The 24407-nt window shown below is 43.6% G+C and overlaps 1 protein-coding gene across 1 annotated transcript in view; it reads right to left on the reverse strand.

The window, feature by feature from the left end:
• GLP2R (glucagon like peptide 2 receptor) overlaps positions 1-24407 on the reverse strand; it is a gene marked incomplete at its 5' end in the record, with an annotated part of 144815 nt that overhangs the window by 24422 nt on the left and 95986 nt on the right. The window contains 4 exon segments of the mRNA XM_073606793.1: positions 4983-5043; positions 12991-13150; positions 14440-14593; positions 20284-20390. Of these exon segments, the coding sequence (XP_073462894.1) occupies positions 4983-5043; positions 12991-13150; positions 14440-14593; positions 20284-20390 (482 nt within the window).

Here is a 24407-nt window from a genome sequence, read left to right on the forward strand (position 1 = left end):
GTCTGCATGGCTGTCATCCCAGAAGGAAGCCTCTTCTAAAGATGATGCACAAGAAAGCCCACAAACAGTTTGCTGAAGACAAGCAGACTAAGGACATGGATTACTGGAACCATGTCCAGTGGTCTGATGAGACCAAGATAATCTTATTTGGTTCAGATGGTGACAAGCGTGTGTGGGGGCAACCAGGTGAGGTGTACAAAGACAAGTGTGTCTTGTCTACAGTCAGGCATGGTGGTGGGAGTGTCATGGTCTGGGGCTGCATGAGTGCTGCCAGCACTGGGGAGATACAGATCATTGAGGGAACCATGAATGCCAACATATACTGTGATATACTGGAGCAGAGCATGATCCCCTCCCTTCAGAGACTGGGCCGCAGGGCAGTATTCCAACATAACGACCCCAAACACACCTCCAAGATGACCACTGCCTTGCTAAAGAAGCTGAGGGTAAAGGTAATGGACTGGCCAAGCATGTCTCCAGACCTAAACCCTATTGAGCATCTGTGGGACATCCTCAAATGGAAGGTGGAGGAGCGCAAGGTCTCTAACATCCACCAGCTCTGTGATGTCTTCATGGAGGAGGGGAAGAGGACTCCGAAGCTCTGGTGACCTCCATGCCCAAGAGGGTTAAGGCAGTGCTGGAAAATAATGGTGGCCACACAAAATATTGACACTTTGGGCCCAATTTGGACATTTTCACTTAGGCTCGGTTCACACATGGGCGGCACGACTTGCAGGTCGCCTCAGCGAGGCGACCTGCAAACGACTGCCGGGGCGACTTGCGAGACGACTTCTGCATAGAAGTCTATGCAAGTCGCCCCAAGTCGCCCCCAAAGTAATACAGGAACCTTTTTCTAAGTCGGAGCGACTTGCGTCGCTCCGATTAGAACGGTTCCATAGCACAGAACGGGAGGCGACTTGTCAGGCGACTAGGTCGCCTGACAAGTCGCCCCAGTGTGAACCGAGCCTTAGGGGTGTACTCACTTTTGTTGCCAGTGGTTTAGACATTAATGGCTGTGTGTTGAGGTATTTTGAGGGGACAGCAAATTTACACTGTTATACAAGCTGTACACTCACTACTTTACATTGTAGCAAAGTGTCATTTCTTCAGTGTTGTCACATGAAAAGATAGAAGGAAATATTTACAAAAATGTGAGGGGTGTACTTACTTTTGTGAGATACTGTGTATATATATATATATATACATACATACGGAGGTGTGTTTGAGTTTTGGAGGGCACACCATAATACAGTAGGCTGCACACACCTATACAGTTTGTATTTTTGTTTTCTGCACCTTCTTTTGTTTTTGGACCATTTTTGTATTTTACGGCTGTAATTGTAATGTCTGAAAATCTCCCGGCTATTTTCGTCTCCGCAGCCCAGAATTATCCAGGTGATTTATTGGCTGCCGCTCGGCGATCGATGCATTCAGTGTGTATGTGGTGCGGAGAGATTGGACCATGAATCATCCTGCCGATGCTGCGATTGGATGATGATGGATGGCAGGGAGGAACACGGTGGACCTTAATTCATTCATAAATGCATTTCTTTTTTTTTTGTTCTGAACCCGAATCCTGCAATCGGATCCCTTTCTGGATCTGTCGTTTCCTCTCCGGGAAGGAAACATGAGATCTGCTGCTGTGATTTTCAGTTCAAGGGGTACTCTGATCATGAATACAAGTTATAATAATAATAATAATAATAATAATAATAATAATAATAATAATAATACAGGATTTATATAGCGCCAACAGTTTGCGCAGCGCTTTACCTTAGGGCAGACAGTACAGTTACCATACAATTCAATACAGGAGGAAACAGATATTACTATTAGTAATAGGAGATTAGCAAAATCAAGGGTTTTACTATAACTGAAATTTCAGCAAAAATCCGGGTTTGGCAAACATTTGCTATTATGGCGAAATATATTAAAGTCAATGGGGAAGGTGAAGTTGAGGTTATTTTTGGTGTTTTTTTAAGGATGCAAATGTTTTTTATCCTGTTTCCATTTCTGCTATGGGTTATGTTTTTTTTTATTTTGATGATATTGTCTTGCAAAAAAATATATAAATATATATTATATTATATTATATTATATTATATATATATATATATATATATATATATATATATATATATATATATATATAATATATATGAAATTATAAATCTGGCACAAGCGTTGCAACGTTTTTAACAAACGAAATAAAGGTATTTTTTGTCTTCTAATTTTGAGCTTTTTTTAATGAACAAAATGAATAAAAAAATTTTGTGTATGTTTCTGTGATGTTATGAATATTTGTGTTTTGATTTCAATGTTTTTTTTAAATAAAATCAGTTCATATTTAACCTCTTATTAACCCTTAGGTAAGCCTTAGTTTATTTTTTATTTTAATCAGATATTATTTTCCACATAACAACGTGTGTTGTTTTTTTTTAATTAATTTAAATTAATGTAATTTTTTTTGATTAAAAAAAAAAAAAAAAAAAAAAACAAGGTAAACTAAGGCTTACCTAAGAGTTAATAAGAGGTTAAATATGGAATAATTTTATTAAAAAAAAAAAAACATTGAAATCAAAACACAAATATTCATAACATCACAGAAACATACACAAAAAATTGTATTAATTTTGTTCATTAAAAAAGCTTAAAATTACAAGACAAAAAATACCTTTATTTCATTTGTTAAAAACGTTGCAATGCTTGTGCCAGATTTATCATTTTAAAGGGGGGTTCCGGTCCGGGAAAAAAAAAAATTAAAAGTCAGCAGCTACAAACACTGTAGCTGCTAACTTTTAATAAGCACACTTACCTGTCCTGGGTGCCCGCGATGTCAGGCGCCCGAGGCCGACCCGTCCCTCGGCTCTCGGGTCCTAGCACTGCCATTCCAACTAAGGGAAACAGGCAGTGGAGCCTTGAGGCTTCACTGCCCGTTTCCTACCGCGCATGCGTGAGTCGCGCAGTGCTTTGTGAATGGGATGCGATGTGTTGTGGGACACACACAGTTCCCATAACACACCGCGCCCCATTCCCCAGAAGACAACGCGGGGAGGAGAAGACAGAACATCACCGAGGTGTAGGAAGAGGCAGATTAGGAAGAATGCCTAGCAACAGCCATTTCAGGTGAGTTAAAAAAAAAAAATTTCCTCCAATTTTTTTAGGAATTTTTTATGCAATTTTTTTTTTTAGGGTGAACCTCCACTTTAATGTCATTTAAATGGGTTGCTTTAATCAATATCATATGCAGATTGAGTCTAGGTTTGCACTAGTGCGATGCCAGACATCGCATGTCATTCGCTCTGCATTGCGAATGTAAAGCAGATTTAGGTTATAAAAAAAATATCCCACGCTTTGAACATCTCACAGAGCTCTGTTCAATCCATCATATAAATAAATATGTGAAAAGTGTGGCGTGCATTTTTTTTTATAACCTAACCCTGCTTTAAACTTCTCCACAACTTTATCCCTGACCTGTCTGGTGTGTTCATTGGCCTTCATGATGCTGTTTGTTCACTAAGGTTCTCTAACAAACCTCTGAGGGCTTCACAGAACAACTGTATTCATACTGAGATTAAATTACGCACAGGTGGACTCTATTTACTAATTAGGTGACTTCTGAAGGCAATTGGTTCCACTAGATTTAGTTAGGGGTATCAGAGTAAAGGAGGCTGAATACAAATGAACCCCCACAATGTTCAGATATTTATTTGTAAAAAATGTTGAAAACCATTTATCATTTTCCTTCCACTTCACAATTATGAGCCACTTTGTGTTGGTCTACCACATAAAATCCCAATAAAATATATTTACGTTTTTGGTCGTAACATGACAAAATTTGGAAACGTTTAAGGGGTGTGAATACTTTTTCACGGCACTGTATATCTGGTCTGATTAACATTTAAAAACAGTGTTAGTTTGTATCTCTCTATTTTTCATATGAACAATGTTTACAAACAATGTGAGAGATTAACTAAAACTGGAGCACTCAGAATCTGGTGCAGCTGTGCATGGTAGCCAATCAGCTTCTAACTTCAGCTTGTTCAGCAAAACCTGGAAGCTGATTGGTTTCTATGCAGACTGCACCATGCAGTTTTGGTAAGTAACCCCCTTTGTGTCTCTCTCTCTCCAACCTAGTATTGGGAGGTTTTACCCCCTTCATGACCAGGGCATTTTTCTTCTATTTAGCACTGCGTTAAGGTTTAACTAAGGGTTAAATATGATTTTTTTTTTTTTCTACTTTTTTATTTTTTCATGGCTGGAAAAAAAAATAGGAACACGTTAGTTAAAGCGTATGTAAACCCTCACCTTTTGAAACAACCCATTCAGTTTAAAATATAAATGAAAGGCAAAACATTTGTGTATAGATATAAAAAGCATTATAAATACCTGTTTTCCCTTTATTTTATAAATGATCACATTCCCTCTGTTTTCATCAGAATAAGAGCCGGGGGGAGGAGAAACAACAGTACACTGTACTTCCCACTGATAGACTATGCAGGGGGGGGGGGGGGTGAGCAGAAGTCTAATCATTGGAGGAGAGCGCACTGAGTTCCCAGCACAGCTAGAGAACTGACCACGCTTTGCTCTCATGCCTAGTATGGTCAGTTTTTAATAGGAAAGCAGAGGAATTTGGGGGGAACACCGGAGATTTCACATAAAGGAAGTGATAAAAGGGAACAGGATACCTTTTCACACAAGTACATGGTGCAGCAGGCGAATATCAGGAATATGAAATGTTGGGTTTGCATATTGTTTAGGGGAGAAGAGGAAGAAGGGGTTAATTAAAGGTGATTAAAGTAAACTAAGGGTTAATAAGAGGCTAAATATGAACTCATTTTTTTTACCTTGTTTTGTTTTTGCATGGAATGTGGAAGGGTTAGAGCCCCATTGGTTTTCACTGCTGTCTGTATCCCTCTGGGGAGATACAGGTGTACATAGAAAATACAATATATTTGAAAAAAAATGTAACGATTACATACCCTTCGTTTTCCAGATATGATCTTACAATCACCCACGGTATGATGAACAGGAGGGGACACACTGCCAAAAAAAAAAAAACACGGAGGTCAAAGGTGACATGGTGGAGTACCGATCCCTTCATTGGTAATGATGATGAATTATCTGTCCACCTTCCAATGCTCTGTTTTCAGAAAGGTGGAGCTGCCCTTAAAGAAGATTCTACATGTTATCATTAAAGAGAACCTTTCATTTTGGTGGGAACAACATGCTGTATCGGAGAAAGGCCAGATAATTGGATCTTCTAGTATAATCTTCATTTTTTTTAGTGTTAAACGTCTTAATGTTTTCTTGGATTGACAGAATTAAGCCCACCTTTTGCCCCCTCGCCAACTAGTCTAATCGGTCAGACGAGGAAGGGCGTGGAGGGTTTGGTGTTGCAGGGATGTTCTGGAGACTTCATGACAATTTAGTTTGTGAACTCCTAAGGGATCTAACTTTCACAAAACCTAACCTCCTAGCTTTTCCATGTAACAGGTAACAGCATTGCATGGAGCTAGAATAGGTCTTCAACAAGACATTCAAAGCCCTCTCCTCGGCTCTTGGGTTCTGTCCAAGTCCGCTCCATAGAAACTGAATGGACACGGATATGTCATCCGCCCGCTCTGCTCCCATCTGTGAGCTGATGGCACAAAATCTGCCCCGTGTGAAAGGGCCTTATCTTCTCTCCCTTCTCTTCATCTACATTCCCTCCCTTCTTCTCCCTTCCTTTCCCTTCTCTCCTCCCCTATTCCTGCTTTTCCCCCCTCCCCCTTTCCTTCACCTTACTTCATCTCCCTTCATCCCTTCACCTCCCTTCTCTTCTCCCACCTTCCACCCACCTCCCTATGCTTCTTCTGCCTTCCCTTCACCTCCCTTCCCTTCTCCCATCTTCCCTTCACCTCCCTTCCCTTCTCCCATCTTCCCTTCTCTCATCTTCCCTTCACCTCTCTTCCCTTCTCCCACCCACCTCCCTATGCTTCTTCTGTCTTCCCCTTGCCTCCCTTCCCTTCGCCCATCTTCCCTTCACCACCCTTCTCTTCACCTCCCTTCCCTTCTCCCATCTTCCCTTCACCTCCCTTACCCCATCTTCCCTTCACCTCCCTTCTCTTCACCTCCCTTCCCTTCTCCCATCTTCCCTTCACCTCCCTTCCCCCATCTTCCCTTCACCTCCCTTCCCCCATTCTCCCTTCACCTCCCTTCTCCTCTCCCATCTTCCCTTCTCCCATCTTCTCTTCACCTCTACTCCCTTCTCCCATCTTACCTTCACCTCCCTTCCCTTCTCCCATCTTGCCTTCACCTCCCTTCCCTTCTCCCATCTTGCCTTCACCTCCCTTCCCTTCTCTCATCTTCCCTTCTCTCATCTTCCCTTCACCTCTCTTCCCTTCTCCCATCTTCCCTTCACCTCCCTTCCCTTCTCCCATCTTCCCTTCACCTCCTTTCTCTTCTCCCATCTTCCCTTCACCTCCCTTCCCTTCTCTCATCTTCCCTTCACCTCCCTTCCCTTCTCCCGCCTTCCACCCACCTCCCTATGCTTCTTCTGTCTTCCCTTCACGTCCCTTCCCTTCGCCCATCTTCCCTTCACCTCCCTTCTCTTCTCCTGTCTTCCCTTCATCTCCCTTCCCTTCTCCCCTTCACCTCCCTTCCCTTCTCCTGCCCTCCCCTTTACCTCCTTTCACTTCTCCTTCCCTTCACCTCCCTTCCCCCCTCCCATCATCCCTTAACACTCCCTTTCCTTCTCCCACCTTCCATGCCTTTTCCCCCTTCCCTTCTCCCCTAACTCCCCCCCCCCTTTCTCTTCCCCCTACCTTTATCTCCATTCCACCCCCCCCCCCCCCTTACCCTCAGCTCTCTTCCCCCTCTTCTCCTTCTTCCCTTCCCCTCTCTTCTTTTATGAGCCCCCCACCCCCACCCCACCCCCTTCTCATTCCCTCCCTTCCCTTCTCAACAAGTCTTTAGAATTTTACAAATTAGCAAGATACAGTATATGAATAAATGGGCAGAATATACTGTATACCCAGACAGGATAAAAGTGAAGCTCCCCCCCCCCCCCACAGCCAAGAGTAAATCTGAGCTCCGGAGTGTTAGATCACCACTGGCTAGAACTGCATTGTGTGTGATGGCCAGTTGGTATCTAGAAATCACAGAAATGGAGTCCTGCCACAGGCTACAAAGTTTAAAAAATGTATACTTTTTTTTTTCTTTAGGCTTACAAATGAAAGCCCTAAAAAACAGTCACGTGTTTTCTCTCTCTCTCGTGGTTACCGCAGAATTTTGTGATTTTTATTCTCTCCCTTTAATATTCTGCATGTTTTATTCTTACAGACGTTTCTCCTTCGTATGTCTGCACTGAACTGCAGTTATTACTGTAGAAAGGTGCGCCGAGGTTTATCGCCATTAGCGTCTTCAACATCAACTTATTTGTTTTATGGTGTGTTTGTGTCTTTTGTATTTTAGTTGGTGACCTTTTTGTATTATGAGCGCAATGCAAAAAACCATCCCGAAACGCATTTTAAGAGGTCTTTGGGTGTAAGTTAAAAAGGAACAAACATTAGCGCACAGAGGAAATAAAATATATCGCCTCCGCGCCCGGGAGAAGGGAATATTAAAATTCCTACAGAGTGCAACTCCAAGTTCATCAAATCACATCCGTAACTTTCCCGGCAATGAAGGAACATTGATACATTGTTTCACATCCAGCCAGCTTCTTATATGAAAACAAACATTTTATTATATACATTGTTATTATTCTATATATATACACACAGTATCTCACAAAACTGAGTACACCCCTCACATTTTTGTAAATATTTCCTTCTATCTTTTCATGTGACAACACTGAAGAAATGACACTTTGCTACAATGTAAAGTAGTGAGTGTACAGCTTGTATAACAGTGTAAATTTGTTGTCCCCTCAAAATAACTCAACACACAGCCATTAATGTCTAAACCGCTGGCAACAAAAGTGAGTACACCCCTAAGTGAAAATGTCCAAATTGGGCCCAAAGTGTCAATATTTTGTGTGACCACCATTATTTTCCAGCACTGCCTTAACCCACTTGGGCATGGAGTTCACCAGAGCTTCACAGGTTGTCACCGGAGTCCTCTTCCACTCCTCCATGACGACATCACTGAGCTGGTGGATGTTAGAGACCTTGCGCTCCTCCACCTTCTGTTTGAGGATGTCCCACAGATGCTCAATAGGGTTTAGGTCTGGAGACATGCTTGGCCAGTCCATCACCTTTACCCTCAGCTTCTTTAGCAAGGCAGTGGTCATCTTGGAGGTGTGTTTGGGGCCGTAATGTTGGAATACTGCCCTGCGGTCCAGTCTCTGAAGGGAGGGGATCATGCTCTGCTTCAGTATGTCACAGTACATGTTGGCATTCATGGTTCCCTCAATGAACTGTAGCCCCCCAGTGCCGGCAGCACTCATGTAGCCCCAGACCATGACACTCCCACCACCATGCTTGACTGTAGACAAGACACACTTGTCTTTGTCCTCCTCACCTGGTTGCCGCCACACACGCTTGTCAACATCTGAACCAAATAAGTTTATCTTGGTCTCATTAGACCACAGGACATGGTTCCAGTAATCCATGTCCTTAGTCTGTTTGTCTTCAGTAAACTGTTTGTGGGCTTTCTTGTGCATCATCTTTAGAAGAGGCTTCCTTCTTGGATGACAGCCATGCAGACCAATTTGATGCAGTGTGAGGCGTATGGTCTGAGCACTGACAGGCTGACCCCGCACCCCTTCAACCTCTGCAGCAATGCTGGCAGCACTCCTATGTCTATTTCCCAAAGGCAACCTCTGGATATGACGCTGAGCACGTGACCTCAACTTCTTTGGTCGACCATGGCGAGGCCTGTTCTGAGTGGAACCTGTCCTGTTATACCGCTGTATGGTCTTGGCCACCGTGCTGCAGCTCAGTTTCAGGGTCTTGGCAATCTTCTTATAGCCTAGGCCATCTTTATGTAGAGCAACAATTCTTTTTTCAGATCCTCAGAGAGTTCTTTGCCATGAGGTGCCATATTGAACTTCCATTGACTAGTATGAGAGAGTGAGAGCGATAACACCAAATTTAACACACCTGCTCCACATTCACACCTGAGACCTTGTAACACTAATGAGTCACATGACACCGGGGAGGGGAAATGACTAATTGGGCCCAATTTCGAGATTTTCACTTAGGGGTGTACTCACTTTTGTTGCCAGCGGTTTAGACATTAATGGCTGTGTGTTGAGTTATTTTGAGGGGACAGCAAATTTACACTGTTATACAAGCTGTACACTCACTACTTTACATTGTAGCAAAGTGTCATTTCTTCAGTGTTGTCACATGAAAAGATAGAAGAAAATAATTACAAAAATGTGAGGGGTGTACTCACTTTTGTGAGATACTGTAGATCTGTTTCTGTTTATATAACCAATTTACTACCAACTTGTTAACGACAAAGTGGTGAATGCTTAGGCTTCGTTTAGATGCGGTAGCGGGGTGGCAAAAATGTGCGGTTGAGATGTCTCTTTACCGCTTGCCAACGACCCCTCCCCCCTTAGGCTGGGTCCACCCCTATGCGTGTCACAGTGCATTTTACGCTTTGCAGAAACGCACTGTAGTCCCTATAACATGATTTCCTATGGGTCACATTCATATCTGTGTGAATATTGGCCGCAGCAGGTTGCATTTTTGGTTCCATAGACAGTTCGGCTCCCAAGCTATTTTTTATCTTTGTCGCATGTAAAAATCCTAATTTTTGGCAATAAAATTATATAAACCCCCTGAAAATTATATATTTTCTGAAAGCAGAGGCCCTGTAGAATAAAAAGGCGATAGCTGCATGTTTTAGTTTCATGTGATATTTGCGCAACTAACTGCAATATAATAATAACTGCAATATAATAAAATACATTTTAGTGCAAAACCACTCCATATAATACCCATTTTTGGTTAAAATATAAAAGATGAGGTTGCACCAAGTAAATAGATACCTAACATTCCTTGTTTTAAAATTGCGTGCGCCCGCGATATCACCAAAAACGATGGTGCCCAAAAATCACCATAGGTGACGCTTTAAAAGCCGTTACAGATCATCAATTTAGAGTTATCTAGGAGCTCTTGTGCTAGAATTATTGTTCTCACTCAGACGTTTGCGGCGATATGTCACATGTGTGGTTTATAGAAAATAAAGGAATACAATAGAAAAGAATCAAATATAATCAAAATAAAACATAATAATATAATAGAGTAACACAGAACAGAATAGAAAACAAAAAGAATAGAAAAAGAATTGAAGAGAAAATAAAGGCATAGAATAAAAATAGAATAGAAAAGAATAGAGTAAAACAGAACAAAATAGAATAGAAAATAAAAGAACAGAATAAAATAGAATAGAAAATAAAGGAACAGAATAGATTAGAATTGAAAATAGAATGAACTAGAATATAACCATCTTCTGAAATTCAAATTCAAATACAAAAGAAAAGAACAGAATAAAATAGAAAAGAATAGAAAAAAATAATAGAATAGAATAGGATAGAAAGAATATATCCTTCTTCCGAAATTTGAATAGAATAAATTCAAATTTGAATAGAATAGAAAATAAAAGAACATTTATTTGAAAATTCAGATGTTTGGGAATTTCAGAATTACAATAGTAATAAATTTTATGAAATAATGAAACAAAATTTATGACAAAATTTGAAAAGTTTTTGCATTTGAATACTTTTTGAATTCTAAAAGTTTTTGCATTTGAATACTTTTCAAATTTGAATTTCCGAAGATAATAAAATAGAATGGAAAATAAAGGAATACAATAGAAAAGAATCAAACAGAAAATAAAAGATAATGATATAATAGAGTAAAACAGAACAGAATATAAAATAAATGAATAGAAAAAAAAATAGAATAGAAAATAAGAAAATAGAATAGAGAAGAATAGAGTAAAACAGAACAAAATACAATAGAAAATAAAGAAATAGAATAGAAAATAAAATAAAATAGAAAGAATAAAACCATCTTCTGAAATTCAAATTTCAAATAGATAAAATTCAAATACAAATACAATAGAAAATAATAGATTAAAATAGAAAAGAATAGAATAGAAAAAAATAATAGAATAGAATAAAATAGAAAGAATATATCCTTCTGAAATTTGAATAGATTAAATTCGAATAGAATAGAATAGAAAAAAGAAAAAAATAGAATAGAAAAGAATAAACAATATAAAAGAATAAAATAGAATAAAAAGAATATAACAATATAACTAACTATTTTCCGAAATTCAAATTTAGAATAGAATAAATTCAAATTTGGATATAATAGAAAAGGATAGAACAGAACATAAAAAAATAGAATAGAATAGAAAAAAACTAGGGCTAGGGAAATGAACAATTAATTCCTCGATTAGTCGTTAATTTTTTTGATCGATCAAAATTCTTTTGATCGGGACTCACCTCTCCGCCGGCTTCCGGGTCTTCAGGGAGTCATGTCGGAGATCTAGTGACGTCACGGACATGGACGTCACCAGACTCCTCCCCCCTTCCCCAAGTGCCTCCGCCTGCTAACGAAGGGAAGGGGGGAGGAGTCCAGTGACGTCGATGTCTGTGACATCACAAAGCCTGGACAGTGATGGTAAATATGGATGGGGTTAACTGGAATCATTCAGTGAGCTAAGTGTAGGCAAATTTGATAACCTTGTTGTCCTTAGAGGCTGATAAGCTGTGATATTTTTGCCATGTGCATCGGCTTCAATAAAATGCAATCATGTCTGCTTCCAGAAAATGTAAACACTCTGGTATGTCTGCGTGATTGGCTAAAGTGATGCCTACTTGCCTACTATAAAGTGACTGACAGTCAATATACTAGATAAGTTTTATAATTAAAGTGGATGTAAACCCAATGTCATCCTTTCTAAACTCCTGCCATAGGGGTTATCTATAAGGATATACATGCCTCCTGCACGTATCTTTACCTGTCAAATGTCTCCCCTCTGTCTGTTATGAGACCCGAAAAACTGCAGATTCTGTGGGTGGGGTCTGTTGTCCGGAGCTCGGTGGGTGGAGTCGTGATGTCAGTAGACGCCCCGCCCACCTCTACACTCCCCTTGTCAATATGCATTTTCTCCTGTGTATTTCTTACACTGAACTTCTGCTATGATCTCTAACATCCAGTGAAAAGACAGGAAAGTAACCACATGACTTCAGCATGCCAAATCATAGTGAGGTGTGGAACAGCCAATCCTTGCAGAGCTGCTGAAGAAAGGAGTGGGGGGGGGGATTAAAAAATAATGCATGTCTTAGGCTGGTGCACGAGATGTAAATCACCTGTCACTCACAGCAAGGGGGAGGAGTTGTCAAAGTTTTTCTCTGTTTGTCAAGATTTATCTCACTGAACAATAAAAGAGGATTGCTCAGAGCTGGATTAACTCTTTGTGGCAAGACTGGGCTCAAATGATAGGAAATCGTATACTCTACAGTATGACATAAAAAATGAAAAATTCCAAAATTCAAATTTTGAATAGAATTAATTGGAACATAATAGAAAAGATTAGAACAGAAAATAAAAGAATAGACTAGAAAAAAAAAACAATAAAATAGAATGGAATAGAAAGAATATATCCATCTTCCAAAATTAGAATTTCAAATGGAATATATTCGATTTTGAATGGAATTTGATTTGAATGCAATTCGAATTTGAATTCAAATTGATTTGAATTTTCTGCATTCATGAAATTTGAAATGATTGGAATACAAACATACAAAACTAATTCCAAAAGCGAATTGAACCAATTAAACTAATTCAACTAAACAAATTTATGTAAATACCGGATCGAAACTAAATTAAACGCATTTTTTTGTTCTGCATTCAGATCACGAGCAGTACGGTGTCATCATTTTTTATTGAGAAAAATTAACATAAAAGGTTCCCGGGTGTCCTCACTGTCATACTTTTTCTCTAAATCCAAATCACACAAGTCACTGTAGTGCCTACTTACTCCAGCCGATGGCGATATATCTGAGCAGCATTCTCCTCTCGGACAGAAGCACGGTGACGATGGTGGTGTAGAGGTAGATGCCTTCCACCAGCAGCCAGAAATAATTGGCACCGACAAAGTAATGCAGACAAATGTACACCACCCTACAGGAGGAAGTCGCCTAAAAACAATTGTGGGAGTTAAAGGAACAATCCTGACATGAAAATACCCACAACCCCACATGCCAGTTGACTAAAAGACAGGAATTAAAATAGAGACCCCCCCAAAGCAATTTGTGTCTCTGCCCCTCCCACAATGGGGAAAATCCCTGCATTCGTTTGTGTCTCTGCCCTTCCCACAATGGGGAGATTTCCTGCAGTAGTTTGTGTCTCTGCCCCTCCCACAATGGTGATATTTCCTGCAGTATGTGTCTCTGCCCCTCCCACAATAATGAGATTTTCTGCAGTAGTTTGTGTCTCTGCCCCTCCCACAATAATGAGATTTCCTGCAGTAGTTTGTGTCTCTGCCCCTCCCCCAATGGTGAGATTTCCCTCCAGTAGTTTGTGTCTCTGCCCCTCCCACAATGGTGAGATTTCCTGCAGTAGTTTGTGTCTCTGCCCCCCCCCACAATGGTGAGATTTCCTGCAGTAGTTTGTGTCTCTGCCCCTCCCCCAATGGTGAGATTTCCCTCCAGTAGTTTGTGTCTCTGCCCCTCCCACAATGGTGAGATTTCCTGCAGTAGTTTGTGTCTCTGCCCCCCCCCACAATGGTGAGATTTCCTGCAGTAGTTTGTGTCTCTGCCCCTCCCACAATAATGAGATTCCCCCCCCCGTAGTTTGTGTCTCTGCCCCTCCCACAATAATGAGATCCCCCCCCCGTAGTTTGTGTCTCTGCCCCTCCCACAATGGTGAGATTTCCCTCCAGTAGTTTGTGTCTCTGCCCCTCCCACAATAATGAGATTCCCCCTGTAGTTTGTGTCTCTGCCCCTCCCACAATAATGAGATTTCCCCCCGTAGTTTGTGTCTCTGCCCCTCCCACAATAATGAGATTCCCCCTGTAGTTTGCGTCTCTACCCCTCCCACAATAATGAGATTCCTCCTGTAGTTTGTGTCTCTGCCCCTCCCACAATAATAAGATTTCCCCCCGTAGTTTGTGTCTCTGCCCCTCCCACAATAATGAGATTCCCCCTGTAGTTTGTGTCTCTGCCCCTCCCACAATAATGAGATTCCCCTGTAGTTTGTGTCTCTGCCCCTCCCACAATAATGAGATTTCCCTCCAGTAGTTTGTGTCTCTGCCCCTCCCACAATGGGGAGATTTCCCCAAGGTAGTTTGATTAGACTTATTATTTCCTATTATGCAGAGTCGCGATAATAAATTCTTTTATTTCACAAGAAAGCGATAATAAATTCTAGTGGAATCTTTTATCGGGTGGGGAGATCACGTGGCGCACCGGGTAGGAGTCACACTCACATTTATTTTGGACCTCCAGCCGTCCTCGTCGGTGGGGCTCGGCACCATAACACTCGTGTTCTCCACAATGTCTTTTACCAGAACCGCCATCGCTCGCATTATGAACGAGGCAAAGAGGTTGATGTGGATGTAATTTCTCATGCAGTGAAGTTTCCTGGAAAGAGCAGAAATGTGTTCATGTCAATGAAGATTGTCCTGTGAATGGCGGCGGAGATTAGACCGAGCGACGCACAGGCAGACCGGCGGGAGCTTCTAGTGATATACGCCATGTTTATCACAACTTTCATACTTTTGGTCTGGATGGTGCAAAGATCAACTGCAGGTCCTATCCATTATCGGTCTTGTCCAATTACTTCCATACAGGCTCTTTAAGTATCACTATACCCAACAAGTGATTATTGTACTGTATGTGTACATATATATAATAATATCCCACATAAATCATGCACAGTTTGCGTGTTCAAATGTCAGATCAACTGAAGATTTCCTCTGCTTCCCCTCCCAGCGGTGAATCTCCCTCCTATCAGTAACTGAGCAGCGTAGCTTCCCAGCAGTGAATCAGAAAGCTCAGCTCCCTCTCCCAATAGTGACTCAGCTCCCCCTCCTAGCTTTGAATCAGCTGCTCAACTCCCCCTTCCAGCAGTGACTCAGCTCCTCCTCCTAGCAATGACTTAGCTCCTCATTGTAGCGTTGAATCAATTGCTCAGCTCCCCCTCCCAGCAGTGAATCAGACCCTCTTCTAGCACTCATTTAGCTTTCTCTGTGCTCACTAGCGCAGAGAGAGTTTTCAATGGAATAGTTCACACCAGTGCGTTCCGGTTCCAGAAAAAAAAAAAAAAAAAAGTAGAACATGCTCCATTTTTCCTGCACAGAATTGTACAGGAACACAGTAAAAGGCTTAAAAAAAGGCAGAAAAATGCACTGGACCCCAGTACAGTGACAAAAAAAAACAGGAAAAAAAAGCACCTGGAATGCATCAAACACATTAAAAAAACGCATAAAAAATGCACCGGAACTAATCAAAAACGCGCTAGGAGAAACGCATCTGGAACGGGTCTTGGGGACTCTTTTGTGGCGTTAACTGGTCCTTATGGCGGTAATCAGGGACTGTGATAGTGCGGCAGGCAATCTGACACTAACTGACGCTGGGGGGAGAACTGACACTAACATCAACAGTGACACTAATACAGAGATCAGTGATAATACTATATACTGTCACTGTACTCATGACACTGGCTGTGAAGGAGTTAACATCTAGGGCGATCAAGGGGTTAACTGTGTTCCTAACAATGTGTAATGTGTGTGTTAGGTGCTGCTTTTTACTAAAGATCTCTCTGTTTCTTATGCCAGTCTTGCAGGGATAAGAAACAATGGGGGGGGGGGGGGATTTACTAAAGCTAGAGAGTGCAAAATCTGATGCAGATCTGCATAGAAACCAATCAGCTTCCAGGTTTTATCGTCAAAGCTTAATTAACCGCTTCAGCCCCGGAAGATTTTACCCCCCTTCCTGACCAGAGCACTTTTTGCGATTCGGCACTGAGTCAATTTAACTGACAATTGCGCCGTAGTGCGACGTTGCACCCAAACAAAATTGACGCCCTTTTTTTCCCCACAAATAGATCTTTCTTTTGGTGGTATTTGATCACCTCTGCGGTTTTTATTTTTTGCGCTATAAACAAAAAAAGAGCGACAATTTTGAAAAAAAAAAAGCAATATTTTTTACTTTTTGCAATAATAAATATCCCCAAAAATACATTATAAAACAAAGTTTTTCCTCAGTTTAGGCCGATATGTATTCTTCTACATATTTTTGGTTAAAAAAAAAAAATCGCAATAAGCGTATATTGATTGGTTTGCGCAAAAGTTATAGTGTCTACAAAATAGGGGATAGTTTTATGGCATTTTTATTATTTTTTTAAATTTTATTAGCAATGGCGGCGATCTGCGATTTTTATTGTGACTGCGACATTATGGCGGACACGTCGGACAATTTTGACACTATTTTTTAGACCATTGTCATTTATACAGCGATCAGTGCTATAAAAATGCTCTGATTACTGTGTAAATGACACGGGCAGGGAAGGGGTTAAACACTAGGGGGCGATCAAGAGGTTAAGCGTGTCCTAGGGAGTGATTCTAACTGTGTGGGGGATGGGCTCACTACAAAATGACAGAGATCACTGCTCCCGATGACAGAGAGCAGTGATCTGTCACAAGACAGAACGGGGAAATGCCTTGTTTACATAGGCACTTCCCCGTTCTGTGGCTCCGTAACACGACCGCCGGGACACCGGCGGGCATCAAGTCCGCGGGTCCTGCAGGCACGGCCACACCAAACGCGTCGGGCACGTGTGCTCGCTAGCCTCGCCAATTATAGGGGATGTACAGGTACGTCCATTTGCCTACCGCTGCCATTGTGCCGACGTATATCGGCGTGCGGCGCTCGGCAAGTGGTTAAACGAGCTGAAGTTAGAAGCTGATTGGCTACCATGCACAGCTGCACCAGATTCTAAGTGCTCCAGTTTTAGTAAATCTCCCCCAAAAAGACTGTTCCCTCTGTACAGAGCCCTGTGTTGATTGCCAACACAGAGTTCTGGGCTGTGATTGGACGCGGCCGATCAGCAGGTCCTGGCCACGAATCATTGGCCAGGACCTGCTGACAGACTCTCGCTGTGTTGGCGGTGGCAGGTGGTCCTTAAGTGGTTAAGAATATGTAAATGTTCAGATATCCGTAGTATTGTACGGGGAAATTGACTGTCTGCATCAGACCCCGAGCGCCCCGGGAACAAGATGCATTCTGGGTGATTTATCCAGGTGGAAATAGCATCTGGCAGATAATTAGAGTAAATGAATGTGCCCACAGATCACCCAGCAATTAGTATTCTGCAGGGTTGGCCTCTCAGTTCAGAATAATAGCGGTCTCTACTACGGGGCCACATTTCTAGTGACGGCTGGGAGGGGAGGGAGGGGGAGGGGATGATGTATCGTTCTACCCCTACATGGAGGACATATTGTACAAAAAAGTGGCAACCTTAATTCATCCTACTGCTATACGGTTCATCCGGAAAGTATTCACAGCGCTTCACTTTTTCCACATTTTGTTATGTTACAGCCTTATTCCAAAATGGATGAAATTCAGTATTTTCCTCCAAATTCTACAAACAATCCCCCATAATGACAACGTGAAAGAAGTTTGTTTGAAATCTTTGCAAATTTGTTATAAATAAAAAGGGTTAAAAAATCCCATGTACATAAGTATTCACAGCCTTTGCTCAATACTTTGGTGAAGCTCTTTTGGCACCAATTACAGCCTCAAGTCTTTTTGAGTATGATGCTACAAGCTTGGCACACCTATTTTTGGGCAGTTTCTCCCATTCTTCTTTGCAGGACCTCTCAAGCTCCATCAGGTTGGATGAGGAACGTCGGTGCACAGCCATTTTCAGATCTCTCCAGAGATGTTCAATCAGGTTCAAAGTCTGGGCTCTGGCTGGGCCACTCAAGGACCTTCACAGAGTTGTCCCGTAGCCACTCCTTTGTTATCTTGGCTGTGTGCTTAGGGTCATTGTCCTGTTGGAAGATGAACCTTCGCCCCAGTTGGAGGTCCAGAGCGCTCTGGAACAGGTTTTCATCAAGTATGTCTCTGTACATTACTGCATTCATCTTTCCCTCGATCCTGACTAGTCTTCCAGTTCCTGCCGCTGAAAAACATCCCCACAGCATGATGCTGCCACCACCATGCTTCACTGTAGGGATGGTATTGTCCAGGTGATGAGCGGTGCCTGGTTTCCTCCAGACATGACACTTGCCATTCAGGCCAAAGAGTTCAATCTTTGTTTCATCAGACCAGAGAATTTTGTTTTTCATGGTCTGAGAGTCCTTCAGGTGACTTTTGGCAAACTCCTGACGGGCTGTCATGTGCCTTTTACTGAGGAGTGTCTTCCATCTGGCCACTCTACCATTAGGGTGACCACATTTCCAAACTGCCATTCAAGGACACCCCCCCTGCCCCCCTCCCCAAAAAAAGATGGGGGGGTTGGGGGAATGTAGTCTCGGGGTTAAAGGGGAACTCGGTGGCAGGGGTGATTTGTCGGGCGAATGGCTGGTGTTGTACTACATTGTAATATATAATGAAATTGTTCAACTCACCATAATGCAGAATCAGTGGGGACCCTGAGCTTGTCACTTGCCACCTGATGCAGTGTGCCACTTGCCACTGATGCCTGCCCCCAGATGCAGCTTGTCACTTGTCACTGTTGCCTGCCGCCAGATGCAGCATGTCACTTGCCACCAGATGCAGTGTGCCACTTGCCACCCATTGCCTGCCACCAGATGCAGCGTTTCACTTGCCACCGTTGCCTGACGCCAGATGCAGTGTGCCACTTGCCACCCATTGCCTGCCACCAGATGCAGCGTTTCACTTGCCACCGTTGCCTGACGCCAGATGCAGTGTGCCACTTTCCACCCATAGCCTGCCACCAGATGCAGTGTGCCACTTTCCACCCAGGCGCGGAGCAGGAAGTTAAATCTTTCCCGCTGTGAATGCTGGGGCTCTGCCTCTCTCCTCCTCATGATGTCACTGGTTGCTAGATGCGAGGCAGAGCGGCAGCTAGCAACCATTTGGACAGTGAGCCAACGGCTCATGTAAAAGGGGTCTCACCAGCCAGGGGTCCATCACAGGCTGTCAGTGAGTGACTGCAGCGATGTGAGGGATATTTTAGAGGGCATCAGATCGGGTCAGGGCCAGGGGGCAATTCTGGGACACTGTATTGTCCCGGAATGAGGGTGCCCGGGACCCGGGACAGACCTGCCAATTGCGGGATTGTCCCGGGCAATCCGGGACACGTGGGCACCCTATCTACCATACAGGCCTGATTGGTGGAGGGCTGCAGAGATGGTTGTTCTTCTGGAAGGTTCTCCTCTCTCCACAGAGAAACGCTGGAGCTCTGTCAGAGTGACCATCAGGTTATTGGCCACCTCCCTGACTAAGGCCCTTCTCCCCCGATCGCTCAGTTTGGCCGGGCGGCCCGCTCTAGGAAGAGTCCTGGTGGTTCCAAACTTCTTCCATTTACGGATGATGGAGGCTACTGTGCTCATTGGGACCTTCAATGCTGCAGACATTTTTCTGTACCCTTCCCCAGATCTGTGCCTCTATACCAGAGGTCTTCAAACTACGGCCCTCCAGTTGTTCAGGAACTACAATTCCCATCATGCCTAGTCATGTCTGTGAATGTCAGAGTTTTACAATGCCTCATGGGACGTGTAGTTCCGCAACAGCTGGAGGGCCGTAGTTGGAAGATTCCTGCTCCATACAATCCTGTCTCAGAGTTCTACAGACCCTTCCTTGGACTTCATGGCTTGGTTTGTGCTCTGACACGCACTGGTAACTGTAGGACCTTATATAGACAGGTGTGCGCCTTTCCAAATCATGTCCAATCAACTGAATTTACCACAGGTGGACTCCAATCAAGTTGTAGAAACATCTCAAGGATGATCAGTGGAAACAGGAGGCACCTGAGCTCAATTTTGATTGTCATGGCAAAGGCTGTGAATACTTATGTACATGGGATTGTTTCATTTCTTATTTTTAATACATTTGCAAAGATTTCAAACAAACTTCTTTCACGTTGTCATTATGGGGTATTATTTGTAGAATTTTGAGGAAAATAATGAATTTAATCCATTTTGGAATACGGCTGTAACAAAACAAAATGTGGAAAAAGTGAAGCGCTGTGAATACTTTCCGGATGCCCTGAATGAGCTCCTACCTGGGAGATTCTGGAAATGTACAGTTATTAGGACTGCAGTAGAAATCTTTTCCTTGTTTGTATTGTAGGATATACTGACCTGAAAGCAAGGAGGATGCAGAGCGCCACCACCAGGGTCCCCAGGGAAATGGAATAGCCGATCGTGTAACATATTCGCAGCAATAGCATCAGGGCGGTCTCCTTGTACTGATCAGAGAAACAACCGACCAATTAAAACACATCCAGATTTTTTTTCGTACATTTACATTGATTTTTAAGGCCTCATGCGCACTGCAGCTGTCAAAGCTTTTTTATGGGCGTTTGATTATTTTTTTTTTGCCCCTAAACCACCCCCCATGTTACCCTATGGGGGGGGGGGATTTACTAAAACTGGTGGACACAGAATCTGGTGCAGCCGTGAATAGAAACCGATAAGCTTAAGTGTCGGTTCACACTGATGTGGTGCGGCATTCGCAGCGACTCCTGTGCGTTTCCTGCACCTTATTACATCACAGTCGCACTCCGATTCACACCCATGCGATCCGATTCCAGTGCAGCAAAAAAAAAATGTGCATGCACCTTTTTTGTGCGAGTGCAGTGCGATTTCAGCCATGCAAAATGAATGGGCTCATTCCTACTTCAAAGAATTGCATGTGATTTGAACAGAAATGCAGTGCGATTCCTGTCTTGGGCTCGGTTTCTACTAGTGCGACGGGTCGTGCGACTTGGGACTGCAAAGTGGCATGACAAGTCGTACCCCTTGATTTCCAATGAGTCCCGTTCATATCTACGCTCATGTCAAGTATCTGCGACTTCAAAGTAGTCCCTGCACCACTTTGGTCCCACTTTGATGTGACTTGAGGTCCATAGATCTCTAGAATACACAGGCATTGCTTCAAGTCACATCAAAATCATGGCAAAATCATGCGACTTTCAGGTCGCAATAGTGGAAACAAAGGCTGAATCACATGCGGTTCCCCGCACCGCATTCAGTGTGAACCCAGGCTCTGACTTCAGCTTGTTCAATTAAGCATTGACAGTAGGCTCCATTCACACTAAGGCCCCTTTCACAATTTTGTGACTTGTCCTGCGACTTGGGACTGCAAAATCGGATGACAAGTCGCACCCCATGATTTCCAATGAGTACTATTCATATCTGTGCATCTTCAAATCGCAGCAACTTCAAAGTAGCCCCTGCACTACTTTGGTCCGACTTTGATGCGACTTGAGGTGCATAGACCTCAAGGTTACACAAGCAAAATAGCGTCAAAGTCACGATAAAAATTGTGGCAAAATCATGCAACTTTCAAATTTCGCGACTTTTAAGTGGCGGTAGTGTGAAAGGGGCCTTATGCAACTTGTCAATGCAACTTTGGACACATAAAGCCGCATGACAAGTCGCCAATAATGGATTTCAATGGAAGCCATTCAAATCCATGCGACTTAAAGTCATATCAACTTTAAAAGGTTCCTGCACTACTTAGATGCAGCTTTCATGTGACTTAAGTGCCACAGACTGCAATGTAAACTCTTAAAAGTCGCATTAAAGTGGCATCTTAATGTTAATCAATGCGACAGTTGTGCAACAGTCAAAGCCATAGTCAACAGCCCAAGTCGCACCCATCCAAAGTTGCATTTAAGTTACAATGGAAATCACATGAGTTTGGAGTTGCATAAGTGAGAATGGAGCCTATTAAGCTGACCATGGTTACTATGCAGAGCTGCGGCAGATTCTTTTTCTTTAATTATTATTCTGCTTTTCTCCTGTCTGAAGAAAAGCGTTCAGAAGAGCCTAGTGTGCAAGAGGCCTTACATGCAACTAACAAAACTTGTATCAGAAGATAGAGATTTGGGTTAGAGGGACTTTACTGGTTGATGAAGCGTCTATCGCCCCCTAGCTGGGAGTGAGCGCCTTACATATTCATCACCAGAATGAGATTGTCTAATTAAACTCAATAGAGATCATTATCTCTTTCCTGTATAAGGCCGGGTTCACACACAAATGCTGCGACATTGGGAGCTCGTGTCACATGACATGTGAAAATCAATGTTTCCCTATGGGAGCCGTCTTAACTGGTCTGACTTTGAAAATGCTCCTTGCACTATTTTGGTCCGACTCTGATCCTACTTCAGCCCATTGAATATCACTGAAGTCGGATCAAAGTCAGATCGCTGTCTTAACTGATCCGACATTGGCATGCGACTTGTGCTCTGATGATCTTGAAGGAGAACTCCACACCAAATGAAAAAAAAATGCCATGGGTTCCCCCTTCAAGAGCATACCAGGCCCTTCTGTATGGTATGGATTTTAAGGGGAACCCCCACGCTGTTTTTTCAGCCCCCAAAATCCATACCAGACTCTTATCAGAGCACACAGCCCAGCAGGTCAGGAAAGGGGGTGGGGACGAGCGAGCACCCCCCCCCCCCCTCCTGAACTGCACCAGGCCACATGCCCTCAACATGGGGGGGTGGGTAGTTTGGGGCAGGGGTGGCCCTGTGCGCCCCCCACCTCAAAGCACCTTGTTCCCATGTTGATGAGGACAAGGGCCTCTTCCCGACAACCCTGGCCATTGATTGCTGGTGCGGGCAGGGAGCTTATCGGAATCTGTAAGCCCCATGTAACAAGGGGGCCACCAGATCCCGGCTCCCACCCTATGTGAATGAATATCGGGTATATTGTACCCCTACCCATTCACTTAAAAAAGGGTCAAAAATAAAACACAGTACACATTTTTAAAGTAATTTATTAGGCAGCTCCGGGGTCTCTTCCGACTTCTAATCCCCTCTCCGGCTCTTCTGCCTCCTCCTCTGACATCATCTAGCCCTCTACGGTTCTTCTCCCTCTGCCTGCTGTCTTCTGCCAGGTCTTCTTGCTATCCTCTCGCTCTTTTGCTGGGTCTTCTCCGCTGTCTTCTCCCTCTGTTCTTCTTCCGATGTTGACTTAACGCTCTCTCCCGCTCTAATGCTGGGTGCGCGGTGTGACACTACTTATATTGGCATGGGGTGGGGTCACCGGAGACCCGCCTCTTATGACGTCAGCCCCATCAAGCCCCGGGCGGTGACATCATAAGGGGCGGGGCCTCTGGATGAAGTCACATGGTGACCCCGCCCCATGCCTATATAAGTAGTGGCACACCGTGCATCCGGCATTAGAGCGGGAGAGAGCGTCGAGTCAATAGTGGAAGAAGAACAGAGGGAGAAGACAGCGGAGAAGACCGGGCAAAAGAGCGAGAAGACAGCAAGAAGACAGCGGAGGAGACCTGGCAGAAGATAGCGGACAGAGGGAGAAGAACCGGAGAGAAAGCGGAGAAGAACTGGAGAGGGGAGAAGAACCAACGGAGGCAGAAGATGTCAGCGGAGGACACAGAAGAGCCTGAGAGGGGAGAAGAGATCGGAAGTGACGCCGGAGCTTCCTAATAAATTACTTTAAAAACCTGTGTAATGTGTTTTATTTTTGACACTTTTTTTTGTACCCCATACTCATTCACATAGGTCGGGGGGCCAGGATCTGGGGGCCCCCTTGTTAAAGGGAGCTTCTAGATTCCGATAAGCCCCCCGCCCGCAAACCCCGACAACCAATGGCCATGGTTGTCGGGAAGAGGCCCTTGTCCTAATCAACATGGGGACGAGGTGCTTTGGGGCCCCAAAGCAACCAACCCCCCCCATGTTGAGGGCATGTGGCCTGGTACGGTTCAGGGGGGCTCTCGCTGGTCCCCACCCCCTTTCTTTACCTGCAGGGCTGTGTGCTCGGATAAGGGTCTGGTATGGATTTTGGGGGGACCCCCATGCCGTTTTTTGGCGGGGGTTCCCCTTAAAAGCCATACCAGACCGAAGGGCCTGGTATGCTCTTGGAGGGGGAACCCATTCCGTTTTTTTTTTAATTTGGCATGGAGTTTCCCTTCAAGATCATCAGAGCACAAGTCGCATGCCAAAGTCGGATCAGTCAAGACGGCGATCCGACTTCGGTGATATTCAATGGGCTGAAGTAGGATCAAAGTCGGATCAAAGTAGTGCAGGGAGCATTTGCATTAGTGTCGGAGCAGTTAAGACGGCTCCCATAGGGAAACATTGATTGTCACACGTCATGTGACATGAGCTTCCAATATCGGAGCATTTGTCGTACCATTGTGAACCCGGCCTTAGGCTGGCCATACATTATACAATTTTCTTGTACAACTTTCCTTTAGATTTACTAAAAACATATAATAGGAGGTCAAACCTAAA

This window comes from Aquarana catesbeiana, linkage group LG12 (genome assembly GCF_042186555.1).
Source record: "Aquarana catesbeiana isolate 2022-GZ linkage group LG12, ASM4218655v1, whole genome shotgun sequence".
Lineage (NCBI taxonomy): Eukaryota > Metazoa > Chordata > Amphibia > Anura > Ranidae > Aquarana > Aquarana catesbeiana.